General features: G+C 41.0%; 1 protein-coding gene across 1 annotated transcript in view; it reads right to left on the bottom strand.

Moving 5' to 3' along the window:
• Nucleotides 1–6,749: 6,749 nt before the first annotated feature.
• Nucleotides 6,750–21,160, bottom strand: part of SH3GL2 (SH3 domain containing GRB2 like 2, endophilin A1) — a 221,202-nt gene continuing 206,791 nt past the window's right edge. The window contains exons 4-9 of the mRNA XM_040481335.1: nt 16,869–17,012; nt 15,912–16,045; nt 13,920–14,078; nt 12,356–12,459; nt 10,675–10,805; nt 6,750–8,363 (exon numbers count right to left, since the gene is read on the bottom strand). Of these exons, the coding sequence (XP_040337269.1) occupies nt 8,164–8,363; nt 10,675–10,805; nt 12,356–12,459; nt 13,920–14,078; nt 15,912–16,045; nt 16,869–17,012 (872 nt within the window). The 3' untranslated portion in view covers nt 6,750–8,163. The remainder of the gene's footprint in view (nt 8,364–10,674; nt 10,806–12,355; nt 12,460–13,919; nt 14,079–15,911; nt 16,046–16,868; nt 17,013–21,160) is intronic.

Genomic DNA, 21,160 nt, shown 5'->3' with positions numbered 1-21,160 from the left:
CCCCCCCCCCCAAAAAAAAACAAAAAACAAAACACCTAAAAACAAAAAACAAAACCCCCCAAAAACAAAAAACAAACAAAAGAACCCACAAAAAACAAAAACAAAACCTACCTACATACAAGCCATTGTCTCAGGCTCTGCCTGTTGTTGGTGCCGGGCTAAGAAAGTTAGTACCAGAAATGGCCCTGGAAGCAAAATCTCAGAATGTGATTTTGGAGCTGATCACCCATGAGTCGGAAGGCAAGGGCTCCACTGATGGTGATCATTGAGGGACAAGGCACCACAATGAGTTCTTGCCTGCTGGGGATTGGATTAGGTGCTGGTGGTAGGGGAAGCGTGGCACTTGAGCAGCATAGGGGAGCGGTAATTACGAGGACTGTGACATTCACTGGTTTTGGTAACTGCTTTTGAGTACCTGAAAAAAAAATGACAGCTACAGGTCAACCAACCATAAACTGTGGCTGGATAACTGTGATGTGGGCTCCCCAACCAATGTTTTTTGTTAGAAGAGCGGGCCCTCCGTTGTCTTCCTTAAGACCACACGTTATTATTTCACTGGGTAGTACTGTGATACCCACAGGGGCCAAAAATGACTCACTCATTAAAAGATCAGGTGTGTAAGCATCATGCCATTGGAAAGAGAAAGACCTTAAGCTCTTTTTATGCATGATGATCAAAAACAACCAGGGAACTTTGTCAGATTTTTAACTGGTTAAAATATAGATTTTTTTTTTTTTTTTTTTGGCCAGCAGAGGGCAATCTAGGTCCCATGAAACTAATTTGTGGGGGGACAAAAAAAGGGAAAATAGAACATAAAAGACCATATTTAATAACCAGATGGCATCAAAATCTTGGTGATTGCATATGTTAAGGCAGTCAATGCAGGTTTCCTTAGACTCCTGAGCCATTTTCCTCCTCCCATCTCTATTTCCCACTTAATAAATTCAGATCCTTTCATGTTCCTAAAAAAAAAATCAAGGCAAGAGAAAAGGTGGTTACTGCTAATGTCAAGAATTAACCTGGGCATTCTGCAATACTTTCAACTGACTCTTTTCATGGAAGTGCTGCACTACAAGGGGAGAGGAGGCTTGTTCCTTCTCTTCCCTTCTTAGCCACCAACCCATGTCTACTAATGAACCTCTTCCATGGCACTCACAAATCTAAGGGTTCCAAGACTGACCCAGAGTTTCTCAGAGTATGGCCCTAAAACTGCCTGCAGAAGAACTATGCGGTGGGGCAGGATGCCAGTTAAGTCTGCGGATACCGGGCCCCACTCTAGACAACTGCGTCAGGACCCGACTCCGCATCTCAGTGGTACAGAATCTTGGTGATTCTGATAGGGACTGACTCGTGACCCACCGATCTAAATAAGAAAAGTGTGAGATATGACATTAACTCAATCCAAGGCAGTTGAGTCTCACTGTAGGCAGACCTCTGACTCCCTCACAAGACATGAAGTAAAGCATGAAGGACCAGGAAGAAGGTGGTAATTCTAAGTCAGCACAGACACAGACGGAGTGTGTCTTTTCTGTCATCAGCTTGAGGAAACACTGGGACGCTGTGGGTTTGCAACATCACTCTGAGGGTGGAAACACACACCAAATGTTACCTCAACAATCGATAAATGTGAATGTCCCCCCAAAAAAAAATCAAAGAAAGAAATAGAAAAAGTCAGAAAACAGCTGGCTTCATATTTAAAACATTTTAATTTAGACTAGCACTTCCCAAACTTGCCTGGATCTGAGAATCACTTGGGAAGCTTGCTAAAAATACTGACACAGACACTCTAGGGCATGTCTAGGTGGCCATCCTCACACAATTGAAGTGGGACTTCTCAGCTCTGCAGCAAAATGCCTGGATTTCCCAACCATCATTCTCCACAGAGAGTTCCGTTCGGTGTTTGGGCACAAAGAACAATTTCATTGGGGAAAATAACTGATGAATGCATCCACGTTTTGTCCTTACTCTCAATACCAAAGGCAGAGCCGAAATACCAGGAAGCAGCTGACTCTTCATAAGTTCATCTCGTGGAGCTGTAGTACTTCAACTACAGGCCAGGGACCAGGAATTTACTAGACATGGGAATTCCCAGGCTTCATGGCAGACCTCTGGGGGCGGGGCCCAGGCATTTAACAAGCTTCGCGTGATTCTGATGCCTGTGAACTTTAGCAGCACCATAGTAGACTGTTTCCTAAACCTTTCTGATGTTAGGAGATACCGAATCAGGCCCCTCTGTGGGCAATGTGATTCTGAGAAGCTGGAAGGAGACCTGGAAGGGGGATTTGTGTAGGTACCCTCAGGCCACTCTTATCTTTCAGTTTAGGAGACTCTAGGCACAGTTTGGATTTCTTTACCTCCATGAATTGTGGTAGAGGCAGATGTTTCATGAGATACATGTTAAAAGAATCACTGGTGGAGCTTCTGCTAAACTCAAGCCTTTTCCTAAACTCTCGTCACTCACCATATCTGGGACAGGCGGTAGAGGAGTAAATAACATGTCCTGGCCTCCTGCAGTCGAGTGACTTAAATGGAGAAGGGGTAACTTCCATGAAAATGGCTCTGTGCCCAGGGATGCAGAGTGCTAGTGCTGCAGCTCGGGTCCTTGGCAAAGACCCAGCACCAAGCCCAGGCACAGAGGACTCCAGGAGTACTTTCTAGCAAACTTTGCTGGAGAAAAGTGAGGCCCAGAATCAGAGCCCCTTCCCCACAGGCAGAACTGAGGGAGCAGTGCCTGCCACTTGTGCTGGGAGCCTGGGCAGCACCCATACTTAACTTGCTTCAGGAAAACAACGGAATGCGATGTTTCTTTTACCAGGCACACATGGAACGATTTTAAGAAAACCAGAACACCAGCAGGGAAATAAAGTGTGAAAAATGTTGCTTTAAAAATGCTGCTTCTACCTTCTGCTTTATCTCCTACATCTCAAATTCTATAAAGCCTTTTATAAGACCTTATAGTCTCTTTATTTCACCCCATCAAGCAGCTCACCATTTCTTTGTCTTGCTAAAATAATCTCATAACATTAGTAAACTTTTTCTTTTATAAGCTCTAAATTCAGGAAACATCAGACCCTACTTTGGATAAACAATCAACCTGTTTACAGAGCTTTCTTCCAGTATATCAATCCTAAAGAGCTAAATGTTTAAGGTTTAAAACCTTAGTCTTCAGTCAAAATTATATATATTGAGTTTAGCAGAGTGCTTGCTTTGGAATAATAAATAATGATGGCTCCCATTTCCTCTGTCTTCAATTACAAGCATCATCTTATAAAAGTGCTGAATGTGCCTGATTTCCTGGTGTGAAAAGAATGATAGGAAATTCAAATAATGCAGCTATAAATACAAACACCAGTTATTGCTTAAAGGGCACTAAAAGCCTACACTCCCGATAGATCCTGCCAGATGAAGAAAGAAACCTAGTTTGCTCACCCGGAATATAAAGAAAGAACGATTCCTGATTTTAGTGAATGCTGAAAACATTTTTTTTCAGGTGACACACTGAAGTGTATATGAACCCCTTGTTTCTGAGACCACGTCTGCCAGGAGGAAAAAAAAATAAAGAAGCCAGATTGCACAGATGCCTCCAAATCTCTTTTCATTTTCCAGATATTTAAACTTCATTCTCCACTGTCTACTGTGGATATGTCATTTCTTGTTTGAAGGAAGTTACCTCATTCTTAGCCTTGGGCTAATATCAGCACCTAATCACACAGGGTGGTACAAAATAGTCCAGGGTTGGGCGCCTGGGTGGCTCAGTCAGTTGAGCATCTTACTTCAGCTCAGGTCATTATCTCACGGTTTGTTGAGTTCTAGCCCCACATCGGGCTCTGTGCTGACAGCTCAGAGCCTGGAGCTTGCTTTTGATTCTCTCTGCCTCTCAAAAATAAAGAAACATAATAATAATAATAATAATAATAATAATAATAATAATAATGATAATAATAATAATAATAAATAGTCCAGGGTTCCTTTCTAAGAAAATGGTACTGTGATCGGTGGTGCTCTCCATTCTTCTGTCTCCGAAGCTGACAACCTGCTCCACTCCTGTCAAGAATCACAGCTCCCCTGTCTCAAGGGGAAGGCCGCCATGATTTAGGCATATGTGATAGCTAAGTGGCATTCAAAAGCCTCATCTTTAAGTTCTTAGCATTCATTGGGCCCTTTAAAACATAACCTTCTTCTTTTCTTTGACAGCTCCTTTAATATGGGAGCTCATAAAAGGTCCTCTGTAGCTGGGCCTAGGAATTGACAGTGTGGTCACATCTCCACGTAGCCTTGTTAAGTCTTCACCCACCATCACCCAGAGTTAGAAGTGGAAGCTTTGGGCTGCCACTCTCTTCAGCATTAAGCCCTTCCTATGTCATTATTGCCATCCCCATGGGATCAGGCAGTCTGAATACTAGTTCTTAATTTGGTTAATAAGATGGCCTTAAAATATGAGCCTTGAAAGTGCCCCCATAGTTCCATCCAGACCACGAGAAACTGTCTTGAAAACACAGACTTGAGATAATCCTGGTTGACTAAGCCCTGGCTCAGCCTTTGCAGAATAGGACTCAGCACGTTCCAGGATATATGTTATAGACCATATGGTCTCAAGAAAATCTCAATTTTTGGTCATGTCATTCTTACTGTCTACTTATTTATAGCAAAGGGGAAATTTTCTCTTTAAGACCCATCAGACCCATAAGAAAAATAAAATGGGACAGTTGCCTCACTGAACTTTTCCTTTCTCATTCCATCTAGTTTAGTTCTGCTTCTGCTTCCACTTCAGTTAGTTTATTCTGTGATTAGTCTTAGAACAAGTGTTTGGGGTAGGTCCAACATCCCCAGTGGTGGTCCACAGAGTTGCCTGCTCATTTCAGTATTTCACTTTTGTAAAAAGGCATTTACTATACTCCAATAAAAATAAGGAATTCAGGTGGTTCTGAATCTACTGAGTATATTATTAATGTTCTCTAAGACTCCCTCAAATAAATATTAAGTTCTTCCTGGAAACTGGGGTCATGATACTTTTGTTTCATTTGATATTGACTCATGAGATTATTTGGTGCAAGGTCTTGCTATTAGTTTCCCTTTGAATGTACAGAACTACGATTACACAGGTACGGTCATATCTGAATGTGTAACATTACAAACAATGGAGTGCCTTACTGGCTCAATATGGTTGAATGCACATGTGTCTCTTTCTGGACTCACTGTTCTGTACAGATCATCTTTTTTCCTATCATGGCATCAGTAGCACACTATATTAATTACTGTAACTTTGTTTTATATCTAGGAAGTGTAAGTCTTCCAAATTTGTTGTTGATCTTCAAGAAGAAATATCTCTTTGCATTTCCACATAAGTTTTATGCTTGTCAATTTTCACACAAAAAAAAAAACAAAAACAAAAACAAACTTCTTGAGATTGTAGTTGAAACCACCCTAAATGCATGTCAATTTAGGGAGAAATGACATCTTCACAATGCTGAGTTTTCCAACCTAGAAACACAGAGTATCTCTTCACTTTTTAAGGTTTTTATTTTTCCTCAAGCATGTTTCATAATTTTCTGTACAGAGATCTTGTATAATTCTTGGTAGATTTATATCTACGGATTTGACTTTTTGCAAATGATTTTTTAAATTCCTTTTTTCTAATTGATTACTGGTATACAGAAATAAAATGATTTTTTTAAGATTTATGTTATATTCAGTAACTCTATTAAATTAACTATTAATTCTAACAGTTTACCTGTAATTTTTCTGTATTTCCTCCATTCATGTCACAGGTAACTGTTTTTAAAACCGTTTTTAAAAAATTATTTGTGGGTGGGAGGGTGGCTAGATGGGTGATGGGTATAAGGAGGGCACTTGTGATGAGCTATCGTATGTAAGTGAAGAATCACTGAATTCTACTGCTGAAATTAATATTTCACTGTATGTTAAGCTTTAAATTAAAAAAAATAGTTAAACCCACAGAAGTTAATATAGGCCTTAACCACAAGAAAAAAGAGACTCTTTCTCTCTCTGCCCCTCTACTCCACTTGCGCTCTCTCTAAAAACAAACAAATAAAAGAAAAAAAAAAGAATTGATCTGTAATACTCTAACTCATGTAGCTGGCAAAAAATATTATTTTCATGTTAGAGCAGTTCACATATAGAACTCAGTATTTTAGATTAAAACTGTTCATGTTAGATCAGAACACCTACTAGACTATTGGCCTCAGCACGGAAGAATACAAATGCACCCAATATATTAAAAAACATGTTTATTTTCTCAGAAGATCAGGAAATACATATTCTGTAGGCACTACTCCCCTACCTTACCACCCCTGCCCCCTGCCCCGGCACAGAGAAAAGAATGCTGGCTTTGGCCAATCTATATTTCCCTAGTTCTTTCTCTTTAAGCATGAAAGACAAGAAAAGACTGGTTCAAATGACATATTTTATTTGTCTCTCTGGACATTATATTCTTCTGATATCACCAGTGATGATATCTCGCATGACTTCTAGAAGACTTCCTCTCCCCACTCCCTTATCCTCTCTCCCGAATCGCCTTCTTCCTAGGGCTACCCAGAAGCTCCCCGTGTCCAGGGTAGGTCACTTCTCACTAAGGAGACTTCCCTTGCTCACAGGGAGGGAGATCTGAGGTGGCAAGCGGGTCTGGTCTGGCTGCATCAGACGACAATGGAGACTGAAAGAAGACCCAGTCCACCCACTGTCAGACCCACCAGAACAACGGACACAAAATAAAGCACCAGGGCCTCTGGTTCTGTCTTCAGCAATATTTATTGGAAACGGCAATGCTTCCTGTGGTAAGAGGTTTATACATTAAGCAGTAAGATTTGCCTTTCACTCCACATGACCCACTACCGCAGGCGGCACATCCGAAGCAGCACATTAAACCTCTGAAAGAATCTGTACAGCTAGATAAATAGAACTCTGGATACCTAACAGGACTTAATGACTGATACCAAAAAAAAAAAAAAAAAAACCCCAGAAGAACAAAAAACCACTCATAAGCTTACACACGGCACTGTACACACAACACGAAGATGGAACAGAAGGGACAGAAAGAAAAGTAATGACTGAGTTGGGAAAAACTTTTGCATCTGCAGCCACACATCTTACTTAAACTGCTAAGCACAAAAATCATCTTTATTTGGTCCTCACTGAGGGCAGAATATGCACAAATGATGTTCAAAGAACACAAGGTGGAAGTGGAAAGGAAAGACAATTGCTGTTTCTTGGTCTAGGGACTAGTTGAAAAATGGTTTCTTGTGTTTTTCTCTTGTGTCTCTGTGCCAAACGGACTCATGAAACATGTAATTCATAAATAAAACTGAAGTGAAGTGATTTTTGATCCCTCTTCCCTGTACCTTCAGAAATGGCCTAAATATATACATCGTTTCTCTGCAGCAAGAAATTTAAGCTTGGAAACCAGATGTCTTCCCAATTCCTCATAATGGAGAATCTCTTCTCTTCAGCCCCTCTCACAATATGCTGATTGCCAACTGTCACCGTAGTACTTAGAAATAACAGCGGGAGTCCCCCTCTGGCTTTATTAGCAGGGTGAGAAGAAAACTTGCTGTCCCTCAGAAACACGCATATGTGAGAGGAACAAAGGTGACAGTTTTAAGAAAAGGTTTTTAACTCGCACTCAACACTTTGCTACCTATAGCATCAAGGGACTAATTCATTCAGACCAGAAGACAAGTTGCTGGTGAGGGAGGCTTTCTTCCACAATTCTGTGACTCACATATTTGGGAGGGGCAATGTGAAAGCAAGAACTTTCTCCTATTGAAACGGAGAACCTGAGACCTTGAGATGGCCCCTGGGTGATAGACAGTATCTTCAGTAGGATGTTTTTTCTGTGATGTGGCTCATGGTCATATTCTAAGAAGCCACAACCTCCTGAGAACTGTGTAAACAGCAGTTCCATGACTACTGGCTGGTCTCAGATGGTGTTTAAAAAGCACATGCCATGCCCACCAGCCTAAGAAGATACCACCCATCACCATGACTCTTGTGGGATCACACAAGTCAACCAAAGATACTCGGTGGGGCTTGATGACCTGGACCACTGCGGCCTGCACTTGGGATGTGTTGTAAGCAGCATTACCAAAGCAGTGGTTAAACTTAACTATCTGGGTCAAGAGGAGGTAAGCCTGCCAGCCTAACATCCTAATGAGGCAGGGCAACCAGAATCTCCACATAGTTGATGGGGAAGAAGCCTGACTGGCCATGAAGCATCCCCTCATACCAGTTCTCATCAATTTGGTTAGTGAGTGTGATGATATCACCCTCTTTAAAACCCAACTCCCCTTCATTTTCAGGTTCAAAGTCGTACAGAGCTCGGCAGCAGGGCTGATCCATTGGGGCACCTGGAAGTGAAAGCAGGAGAGAAGAACACAGAAAGACAAGGGGTATTTAAGTCACATATCTACCACCTGCTGCACCTGCCCGGCTTGCTGTCCCCCTTGATTCCTCCCTCACTCCTCTTCCTGCTGAAGCTTCCTCTTGCGGCTCATGCCGAGTCCACTGCATGGCATCTGCTCTTTACCAGTCTTCAGAAGCTTTCTCAGATTTCTGGAAGTTGTTCGATGCCTGCTTCCATGTCCAGTATGAAAAATAGCCTCATCTACGTTTGTAACACATGCGCCACAGTCCATCAAGTTTTGCCTTCCTGATGATGTCCAGAGATGGGAGACCCAGTGACTTAGGGAGTTTTAATGAGATTTAGGTCAATAATATAACAAGGCCAGAACCCTTTCCATGTTAGCATTTTAAAATCTCTGCCCATGTGAAAGAGTCAAGTTAATTACATGAAGAATGCTTGGCAACCTCAGAATAACAGTGCAGTTTTCACTTTTGAAAGATAAAGACTCCAGCCTCTGCGAAACTGCTGTAATGTGGTGAAAACAAAACAATATAAGACACCGGGTTCAAGTTCATATTCTGGGTGACCTTGCACAAGGCACTTATTTCCCTTTCAGTTTCTTTGTCTAACATTAGAATTCACAGCAGAACTTACTCCACACTACTACTGTGGCTATTAACTGAGATCATGTAAAAATTATATAACTTTGTAAATTGTTACATATATAAATAATAGGAGTACATCAGAGTTCTGGCGTACAAAATATAATGTACTCTACCTTGAGTAAAATAATGAAGAATGGAATTGTATCTTAAAAGTGATCTGTTTTAAGTGAGCATATATATTTTATACAGCATGTATCCACATAGGCACATCAACTCAGACAAGTGCATACACCTCCCATGTCTTCTAGATGGCTTGAAAGGGAAACAACATAACCTACTTTTTTTTTTTTTTTTTTTTTTTTTACTTAAAGCAGAAAATGAGCAAGTCTCCAAAGAAAGGGTTAAACATGCGGTTGGCTTCTGAACAGGGAGAAGCAAACTAGTCACAACAGACATGACTAGTGCTTGTGGCCAGCTAGCTTCTAAGAGCCACTGCTGTTTATAATACCTGACCCTGGGGGCTCCGAGAAGCCAAGGGGAACGCAGAGGGTAGAGGGCGCTGACTGTCACCACACACCTGTTTTCCTTCATGGTCTCCTGAGAGCATCTCACAAAGCATTTCTTACCACAAAACATTAGCACTGGGCTACAGGGAAAATAGGAGACACTGCATATCTTTGAAGTCCACATCCAGTTTTAAGAGAGTTTCCACTTCTTCAACCAGGTAAATGTTAAGGTTGAAAACACCTCAAGCACAGGTTTTTACCTAATCTGTGTGTAGGGGGTGGAGAGCAATGGTGCCAACTGAAAGAATATATTACTGGGTATACATCAATATTCCTGATACAAAATAAATTTTAGCTTTTACTGTACCAACCTCAGTTACACGGCATAATGAGTTGGTTGAAGGTTGCGGAAGGAGAGGAAGAGAGCAGATGTTGAGATGAGGAATACACTCATCTACAGATATATTCAGCCATTTGCTCCCATGACTTAAGAAATCCAATTGGACATGTTCCTGGAGCTGCTGTCTGTGGGTTATATGTGAGTGTATGTGGGCACGCCCTGCCAGGGGCATTTTCTCTCATGCGTTCTGGAACACAGAGAGTAAAACAGGGGAAAAAAATGATATTGCTGGCACCAAATTGGCTCATTAAGGTGACAACACAAGAGAAGGTCCAAATCAAATGTGTTACTTAAGAGGTTAATGTGGGGGCGCCTGGGTGGCGCAGTCGGTTGGGCGTCCGACTTCAGCCAGGTCACGATCTCGCGGTCCGTGAGTTCAAGCCCCGCGTCAGGCTCTGGGCTGATGGCTCAGAGCCTGGAGCCTGTTTCCCATTCTGTGTCTCCCTCTCTCTCTGCCCCTCCCCCGTTCGTGCTCTCTCTCTCTCTGTCCCAAAAATAAATAAAAACCGTTGAAAAAAAAAAAAAAGAGGTTAATGTGTGCTAATGATGGAGAGTGAGAGAAAAGGGGACAAAGAAAGTTTCCTAGAGGAGACAAGAGGGAAAAGGAGGAAAGAAATGATCAATGAGAAAAGAAGGAAGGAGTGCTTTGAAAGAGTTTCTACCTGACAAAACCATCCTGTAAGAAATGTATCACTGTACAGTTCTTGTGCAGCCCGACTGGACTGCACCTAGAATTTACGGACAAGTGCCAATGGGAGGTGCCCAAGGCTCTTATAATGGGGTCTGCAGGTCTCAGCTCCTTACCTGCAGGTTTGGGTGTACTGGTGTGCGAGAGGCCCCCGTTGGGCTGAGTACTGTCTCCAGTCGGAAACTCCAGGCTCATTCGTGGTTTAGGCTGATATTCCCTTCTAGGCTGAGATGAAGCTTGCCTTATTCTGCATTAAAAAGAAAAGGTGGGGAGGGGGTAAGAGTATGTAGCCAATTAAGAAGCAAAAAGAAAAGCAGTGGTATCCAGGAAGGCTACCAATGTGGAGCAGGGAAAATCTCAAAAGAACCCATAGCCGTCTTATCTGTAGGAGGTCTCTGCTTTCAGTGGTGTCCCTCTGGTCACACCCTCACCATCTTCAACCTTTCTCTCAATCCCTTCCTCATTTATTCAGAGCTCCCTGTGAAAATGTGCTGGGAACCCAAAAATGAATGAGACACAGTTCTTGCCCTCAAGCACCTTATGGTGTGTAAGGGAGATGGAACATAACTGAGTACCATACACTGTGGTAAGTGCGGTTATGGAGATACATACAAAATGCTACAGGAACATGGGGGTGGGAGAGGGCAGGAGTCTACCTGCCCACAGAAAGGCTTATGGAAGGAGAGAAAACACAGCTAAGAGTCATTTCCAGATGAACAGTCCTTTCCAGAAGAACTCAAGAGCTTGAAAAGATTTGGAAGGAGGAAATACCCTGAGAAGAGTGAGCAGTTTGAGATACAAGAAGGGGAAAGAAATGAGGGAAGACAGGAGGAAAGTGGAAAGGTGTAGACAATAAATACATTCCGTACACCCCCAAGTATTCTCCATAGTCTCAGATGCATATGGAGCAAAGTGTACAGATTTGCAAGGACAGGGAGAGGTTAAGATATGGTGACTGTAGAATGATACTGACTTTGAACATATTTCAGAGAGATAAAAGGAAAATGGCCCTTCTGCTCAACAGATGTCACAAAGACATATAATACTTCTTTAGTATGTTGAAGTGCATGCTTTTAGATCTTTCTCGAGGTTTCTGAGTGTTGCACACATTTCCATGAGGGTGCATGGAGGAAAGCTGCACAATGTGGTATGTGTTACAGTAAGGAGCTCTGTCTAAGTTGTGCAGGTTGGGACCCTGCAACTCCAGGGAGCCCCATTCAGAAGACTACCATGGCCTCACAGTGGGGTGCACCTGAGGAGACAGAACAGGCACACAAAAGCTGTCCCTCTGACGGTGGAGGGTTCTTACATGGTGTGAAAAGATACAGGCTTTTAAACAGATTATGCCTGCCTGGCGAACCCTGGTTACACCACGGTGTGACCCTGGGCTAGTTACTTGATCTCCCTGGGCTCCCACCTTTAGGTGAAGCTAATCATACTTAGTTTACAGAGCTGTTTCATAAGACGGGTGATGATATGCCTCCAGTACGCACACAGAATATGTGCTCAGCAAATCACATCCATTATCCTCAGTAGCACCCGGCTTCCCACCTGTGGTGGCCAACACACAGTCCAAGCATTGGCTTCTCACAAACACAAGAGTACATTCAAGGGAACAAAAGTAAAACAAAGCACAAGACCCACAAAAGTCAAGACAAATAATCCACAAAGTGCCTATGCAGAATCAAAACTTTTGGCACAAGTTTTACTTCAAATGGACTCCATTATTTCCATTTCTTTACCCATCATTTCATAGAAAGAAAATGGAAGTGTAAAATTCAGGAACTGTTGAGATACCTTTCTTCCAGTCTGACAGTGACTTGCTGCAGGATCTGGACCGCCTGCTTGTGGTATTCCAGCTGGGCTTGGACGAGTGCAGACAGCTGGCTCACCTGTTCGATCTGCAGGCCGATGGGGTGGGGGTGGGGGTGGGGGGGGGAGACACGCCTTAGTTACCAGATTACCATCTTTAAGCAACCACTCCTGCCCCAGCACATATATGACAGAGCTACCCTGACACACAACCCCAATCTCCAGCGCCAGGAGATATTTCAGGTTCCATATCAGTTAAGGATAAGAAGCATCCATATGCTTGGAAACACCAATACCACAAGGAGTAGTTAGGAATCCAACTGAAGATCACACACAACTGTCACTGAAAGTCTCATTCTTAGCTACAAACTTCCAGCTGGGTTTGGCTAATTTTACTGATTTCTTATAGGAAAAAGATACATTGACCAAAGGACTCTTGGTGCCCTGTACTTTTCATGCTCTTTCAATCTATCTGCAATGTAAAGAGGCTGGGTCAATGCTTGGGTGCATTTCAGCTCCAATATTCTAGGCATCCTCAGTTACTCTTCATTTTGTGTCTCAGGCTGTGACCTAGCTGAGTATTTCCCTCCAAGTCAGCAGGGGCAATGCTATTTCCATAAGTTTTGGGGTGGAATGGGGCCCTGGGAAGGAACACTGTGATTCAGGTCACACCTTGTGCCTAGAGCATCCTTCTTTAGCAGGCAGGTGAAACACCAGTTGTTTCACATAAACAAAAACCTACACTGTGTCTCTGGGTGGTGGGAAAATCCAGGTATGTTCAACATGCCTCCCCTATCACCAGTCAGGGCAAATCGGGTAACTGATAAGCACATAAAGGCTCTGTAAACATCTTAGAAGAAGTTGGTTGGCAAATGATAGGGCCAGAGGTGGGAGTGAGCAAGAGCTTGAAAGCTGTTTAGCAGGTTTTATTACATGAGCAGTCAGAAGTCCTCATGGCTATGAGGCTGAAAGGACTCAATGGAATATGATTTCTAAAGCCACAAATAATAATTTGGTGCTCTGGAAATGTAAAAATAGCTTTAAACTTCGTTATACATGCCCCCAAATACGGTATCTATGCTACAATCATCAAACTCATTGAAATTAGTTTTTGAAAGAAAATATCAACTTGACTTCAAAATACAGAACATCTTAACCTATACTGGGACCCTCAATTCTAAATGCATTTTAGGTGATATTCTTTTATAATCTGAAGCCAATCTGCCAAATATTTCAACAAAGTATTTTAAGCTACTGAACCTTTACATGAATCATCAGAAAGATTCTTCATCTTCTCACCACTGGTAATTCTTTAAGGTCATTAGGAGTCAAACATCTAGTTAGATCAAACCATGATAATACAGAAAAAAACCTTACCATTTCTTGATCTACTTTATTTTTTTCAATTTTTTTAAAAGAAATAACTATCTGCTGAAGTTCTCACCACATAGTGTAATCAGATATGCACATTTTAAATTATATAACCCTTTAACATAATCTTGAGTCTCAACGGCAAGATTAAATTAGAAACCACAGGACAGTCACTCACATCCATCTCTAAGAGATTAAACATGCTTGACTCAGCAATTTCTTTAGATTCATCAAATTTCTCCAGAGCCTGACGGAGCTCTTCATCTGGAATCTTGCCTTGTCGTTTTTTCTTATAATCAAAGTCCAGGCGTCGACCTTCCAACTTCTTTAGATGATGCTGAAAAAGTCAAGGGCGGCAATATGCTTTGAAAGGATTCATGGAAAGGGCCTATTTTTAGTCTACTTCTCTGTCGTGCCTATTAGCCTCCAAAATAAGACAGGCTAAGTTCTAAAATATCATGTTACCAGAAAAATAAAGAAACCTGCAACAGTGGGGCAAATGTTTCCAAAGGCTTAATGTGGAGAAGCATCTTTAAAAACAATTAAGAGTAAGAAAGAAATTGTGGGAATTACCAGTGCCCTTTATTTTCTGACCTTGCTGGGCCAAAACCAAGCTGGGCATGATAGCAGCTGGGAATATGTGCATACCGCCTCACATGTGGAAAACACTGCTACATAGAACCCACAAGTTCCCATCTTCAAGAGAAACGGTAGCTTGCAAGAAGGCAGGGGGAAAAACACTTCCCTTGAAAAGAAGTGAAAAAGACTGGCATTCTTGTTTTTTGAGTCCTAGAATATTAATGCTGGAAGGGACTTATCTTTGAGGAAATCAGTCTGTTAGAATCACATAAGTTGCTTATCAGAAATATGGATTACTGATCACCTGCATTAACATATCCAGGGCCAGCGTCTAGTAATCTCTATCTTAACCCTTAGTCCTTGGTGACCGATGTAGCTTTCAGGGAACCATTGATGAGTTTAAGTCTCCCATTTGGTAGGTGATTAAACCAGTGGACAAAACCTAACTCAGAAGGGACAATAGACGGGGTCTAATGCCCCACAGTGCTCTTCAACCCCTCCGTGCATCCTTCCTCACTGCCTGGCCACTCAACGTCTGCCCAACACATCTAGTGACAAAGTGGGAAAGTCGTTTCCCACTGCTACAAAGTGTCTTTTGCAAAGAGCTGCAGTGTTGCATTACTAATGGGTGGGAGGAAACGCTAAACTTCCCTGATCCTGGGCGTGTATGGAAAGAAAGGGAGGGAGATGAAAACAGAGTTGGGAGCGGCAAAGAAATGAGAAGGAAAAGAGGAAGAAAAATATCCTAGACCTTCCCTTCCACTGTATACCCTGCCTGCAATCCACACCCTGATCCAAGTTAAATGTTTGCTCCTTTGGAAGGGATAGTCTTAAAACACACTTGAACTTGCAGTCAGGGTAGAGTATTGGAGGTGCGGTTAACATTGTAGACTTAGAGTGAGTCTGCCACTTACTAACTGCAATCTTGAGCAAGTGATACGGGGGAGGAGACTAGAGAAAAAGCCGTCTAAGGGACTTCAAGCTGTAGATGACCACATTACAATAAAGTTAAATTTCAGAGAAGTTCCATAAATATATGTTGAAGGAATGAATGAGTAAACATTATACACATAGATGGAGGCAAAGCCAGTTGAACTTTATTTATTTGGAAGAGCTCACTCTTCTCCATGTTTCATAAAGAGGATAGTTGGTTATTCTTCCTCAGTCCTAACAATCATCATGAAAATATGAAAACGTGTTTATAGAATGATAGTATAGCTATTTACCTAAGCTAACAACGATACATCTAACAACTGTTTTAGAGGGTGAAATCAGCCCAGAAAGACATAATTAATAACACTGGATAGTATCAGGGAAGGATATTATTCTTCTGGAGAAAAAAAAAAAAAAAGCTTGAAAAACCTGAAGACTGAATGTGGAAAAGTCAAATGTAATATTCATAAGAGGCCCAATCATAATAGTGGGGCAAAAGAACTGCATTTCCGGTTAATCTCAATTTGTCTAGCTGGGTTGTTTTTAATTCAAACCTGACCACACACGATAAGCTTAAAACAAAAGTTTTGTGAAGAAAAAGGACACCTACATCTGCACATTCAAACTGCTTGCTTCCTAAAGGACTGGTTGCAGATACCTGAATTTCTCTCAGATCTTTGTCATGAAGGTTCTGAAGGGGGTCAATGAAGTTTTGCTTCACTTCCATGTCCAATGAGTCTTTCACCTCCGAGAGCTCCCGCATGGCCTCCCCCACTTCACCAAGGGCTGGGCCTGGAAGGGGAGAATGAGTCTGTTTCACGTTAAAGGACAAAGGTGAAATGTATATGCAGTCATAGGGCCACCACAGGTGAAAACCCAGGGACTACTGCCTGTCTTGCGAGGACAATGGAGATGAGAGGCATTACATAATGTCCTCTAGAGAGCAGTGTGTTTCCACCTAAGACAGTCCATACAGTACAAATTCAATGCTACCAAGGCGGAGGTATCTCTTATTATGAAGAACATAACATTTTGTTTTTCCTTTAAAAAGCAATTTTGGAAGCTCTCTACCCTCCCTTGTCAGTATGGGCTTTCCCTAATAGGGAACCTGTTTAAGGCCAACGCATTTAGCAGAAGCAAATATAAGGAACAGATATTTATTTGCTGAGACTTCCCATCATGAAGAAGTGAAAACAGAAGTGTTTAGTATGGTGACTGAGTCGGACAAGAGAGGGGTGAAGGAATTCATCTGGGGTGGTAGATCTCAGAGAAAGCTTATGGGGCAAGGTATTACATCATACAGACTGTTCCCTCTGCCCTAATATTCAGTTATGTCAGACACACTCCACAGTGAGCTTCCAGGCATCTGGATGTGTTCACCAGCTACTGTAAAGATTAGGATCTCATCAGGGAAAAAGAAAATAACTAAAACCTCTACTAAGACAAATCACACTAAACATGAAATGACTCTGAAGACAAATTTTTGGCCCATGCATATAAGATGTAAAACAGAATCAAAATATAAAATGGTTTGAATAATTTCCTGCAGCGTCTTACTGGCACTAAGTCCCCACGGACAAATGAAAGAACAGAAGTGTGAGAAAGCACACATTACCAAAGTTGCAATCATCTCCAAGCTCTCTTCCAAACTTGAGCATGGCCTCTGCCAGCAGTGCTTCTGCCTGGGGATAGCCTGGCCCTTTCTCCTGGCCACGGATTTTTGACATGGTGTTGATCATGCTAAGTTTAGCTCTGGAAGCTGGAAGCAAAGAGATCACAGACGTTCACAATAGGCAATGTGATATAGCAGAGACAGGGCCGGAAGGAGAATCAGGCCTTAACTGGCCCATAAACCACCTCAGCTATGAACAATTACATCTGCACCTTCCTAGCTTTGGTGTCTTCATCTGTAATATGAGGAGGCTGGCCTACAGATTGATATCAACAGACTTTTTTTTTTTTTAATCACCAAACTTTCCCTTTCTTTCAATACTTACAGGGAACTTAATAGAAAAAGCAAAGCTCTTCTGGGTGGAGATCCTACCCTCATGTGGTCTCCATCTTCCTGTGTACTTTTCCAATCCTCTCTTCACTGTGGTGGCTCTGGCAGTACCTCTGTGGAGCTGGGAGGCCCCATGGGAAGCATTTTGAAAACTACTGAATTATGCATTCTCTAAGTTTTAGGATTCAAGTTTATCTTTCAATTCTAGGAGTCTATGGACAAAAGTAGGAAATTGTTAATTTTTACCATGGGAGCCTTATGCCGAATTTTACTTACACCCATTTTTTCAAAATCACTGTTCAACTAAGATTCTGATGGTAAACAGACCCATGAACAACAGAAATACTGAGTTCATTAAAAAGACTTAATCACTTCCCTAGAACATAATGGCTTCTGAGAATTAGTTTCATGCCACAAAGACAGCACTTCAATTTCTTTTTTGCTATTGTTTTTATAAAAGATGCTTAGAAGCAACTCCAGTTTTCCTGGAAGAAAAAGTTTTTCTAACACAGTGTTAAAGAGAATTTCTTGATGCTAGGATACTAGATTTCCTCAGGTTCATTATTAGAGTTGGGCTGTACATTAGCCTAGGATTGTGCCCAGGATCCCATCTGCATGGAAACCCCTGAATGAACCACTGCCAAAGACACTTCCAGCATTATCAGTGGCCGATATTTAATCTTGAGCATTTGTTTCAAATAGTTTTTAAAAAGTTTTTATTTCAACTCTAGTTAATATATAGTGTTATATTAGTTTCAGATGTACAATATAGTGATTCAACAGTTCCCTATAACATCCGGTGCTCATCACAACAAGTATACTCCTTAATCCCCATCACCTATTTAACTCACTGCCCCCTCCATCTCCCCTCTGGTAACCATTAGTTTGTTCTCTACAGTTAAGTCTGTTTCTTGGTTTGCCTCTCTTTTTTCCCCTCTACTCATTTGTTTTATTTCTTAAATTCCATCTATGAGTGTAATCATATATTTGTCTTTCTCTAACTGCCTTATTTTGCTTAGCATAATACTCTCTAGCTCCATCCACATCAATGCAAATGGCAAGATTTCATTCTCTTTTATAGCTGAATAATATTCATATATATCACATCTTTTTTTCCCTCAGATCTAGGGTTAGGGATAGGGCCAGGGTGAGGGTATGTGCCTGGTATCCTGCAGGTCAGGTCCCTACAGAGGGTGTTAGGGTTAGGGGTTAGGCTTTAGGGGTGAGGGTAGGGTTAGGGCTAGGGTTAAAGTATGTGCCTGGTATCCTGCAGTTCAGAGATCTCTCCAGAGGATAAAATCCCGAATTTATGCTAGAATGGGAATAGACATGTGAGCCATCTATTGAGCTGAGGCAAGGTGGGATTTAAGTTTTTATTTTAATTCCAGATAGCTAATATACAGTGTTGTATAGTTTCAGGTGTACAATATAGCAATTTAACACTTCCATACATCACAAATAGGCTTTTATTTAAATTTGGGATTCCAAGGTCAAAACTGGAGATGAGGACAGTTATCATGAGAGGACTCTTCCCAGCCTAGCCCCAGGGGTATATATTATAATGAACAAGGAAGATATGGTGCTTCCCTTTAGGAAGTTTACAGTGAACTAAGGGGAGCATCTATTTTAAAACAATTAGAATGAAGTACATATACTAAGTGCCATGGTGGGGGATTATAGCAAGTTACAGAAGTACAGCATCACCTCAGTCTGAGGGCAGAGGGCATTGCAAAGGATTCTGGAGGGAAGTATCTTTAAGCTTAGAATCACATAGTGACTAGCAGTTAGTTGAGCTAATAGTATATGCAAAGCCTGGTGGTAACTGGAAAAAATATATATATATACATATATAAAATTCAAATTTTCCTTACTCTGCTTTTCAAAGTATATATGTGTTAATTTTCAAAAATTGAAATTGCTACATGGTCACACATTTTTGAGGGAACAGTATTATTAGAGCATATTTTCAAAGCCTTTTCCAAAATAAGTCGTATCAGAGATCCCGGAAGGAACACGGTCCCTGCCCTCAGTGTGCTCACAGTACAGTGAGGTGTGAAATAAACAGACAGTGGCAACAAACATAAATGCAACGATGGCTAATGTGTACAAGGTACTGGGAGAGTACAGAGAAGAAGCCATAAAAGCACAAATAAAAGTGAAATAAGCAAACATCAGACAATAAGAATTATAGAATGAATAGAAGGAAAGAAGATAAATGGAGGCCAATGAAATACAATACGGAAACCACACATGGTAGTTAATCCCTTCAAATCCTGTTTTGACTACACTCTGAAGACTTACTCCTTTTACAAAAGTTGGTATTGATTTGTGCTTATAGCTTGGTTCTGTTAAAAGTCCTCTGTGGTTAAGTAATGACCAGAAGTAATTGAAATGGTTTAATACTGTGGCTGATTTTCAAAGTCATCATTCTTATTCTTCTACTAATTACTTAAAAATATCTTGGAATTTTTCTACATTTTCATGAAAAGGGTATTCATACCCTTTTCAATACCATACCTATTCAATACCATACCTATTAGTTTATTTCTTCAAATCCTCTAAAATATCTATTGATCCACATATTATTCTCCATACTATGAAAAGGCTGGCTTTTAAATTCATTCACAAACTCCTTAAATATTTATCAAGAATCTCTAGTTAGTAAAATTTCTGTGTTCTTGAAAACGATCATCAGACCTCTGAATTCATCATCTTTAAATATAACATAATTGTATTTAAATGATTTTTTTAAAGCTGTATTTTAAGAAACAGAAAGTAAACCTGGAAAATACAAATTTCAGACATTAGAATTCCTATAGTATGGTCTCTTCTCTTTCAAATTATCTTTTTTGCTTTCTCATAAGTTTTCTCACAAATTTTTACAATCTCTGAGGCTACAGCCCCATATTTACTGTTCCAGCTTTGCTATCCTAGTTCAAGTTTCCCCCACTGGGTTTACTGCTGAAACAGCTTGTCAACAGTAATCCCTCCCCTGGTCCATGGGAACAGGATCCTGGTATGCTGATGGGTGTATCTCCCAGATGGGTTAGCATAACCCCGTGTACACTGTGGATGTTTAACACATGCCCACTGAAGTAAGAATAAATGAAAGAAGAGATTATCTTGAAAACTAGTAGAATATCATGGCAATGGTTTCCATAAGTAGACTCTGCTCACATCCATTGGCTCATGTGCCTAAGAGCCTATAAAAGCATAACAGAGAATGAGAAATAGAAAACTTGTTTCTTTTTGTTGAAAAATAAAAGATTTCTTTTAGGAGAGAAGGGAAGACATCTATCTGACTCAGCTTAGAATAGGCTTCTATACTGAAAACAGGACATTAGGGCCTGTCCATATAGTGAACAATGAGATTTCCTCTACCCACTTCCCCTAATTGTCGCCCAGAGAACTGGCAGCCAGGTTAGTACCTTCCAGGTAGGGAACTAGAAAATTTTTCTAGGGGGAATACAAATAATCCAAAAGAAGAGACCTACAGACACTGGTAGCTGTTAAGTACCGAATACACCAATCCAGGCTATTCAGCCTAGAAAGAAGCTATTACAGTTTATAAGCCCCCACTAACTCCCACACAGCTTTACTGCCCTACACTTAAGTGGAAAAATATAGACACCAACACCAGATTTTGAAAAAGGTTTCTAACATAAAGGAACCAAAATAAATAAGGCAATTACAGGGAACAAACCATTCTTGGAGGGAAAAATAACTATCATTAATATTCTCAGGTGTCTAAGACACTTTGTCCATGAAATAAAAAAAGAGACAAAGAAGAATTCTTAGGAATTAAAATATAATTTAAGTTTAAATACGAACTTAAGTAAAATATAAAACTAAAAATCATGGACACATAAAGTTGAGGCAAATTACCCAAAAAATCGTACAAAATT

The sequence above is a fragment of the Herpailurus yagouaroundi genome, unplaced genomic scaffold (genome assembly GCF_014898765.1).
Source record: "Herpailurus yagouaroundi ecotype Mexico unplaced genomic scaffold, PumYag 160, whole genome shotgun sequence".
Lineage (NCBI taxonomy): Eukaryota > Metazoa > Chordata > Mammalia > Carnivora > Felidae > Herpailurus > Herpailurus yagouaroundi.
Note: the sequence above shows the minus strand (reverse complement) of the source record. Positions and strands in the feature narration are given on the sequence as shown.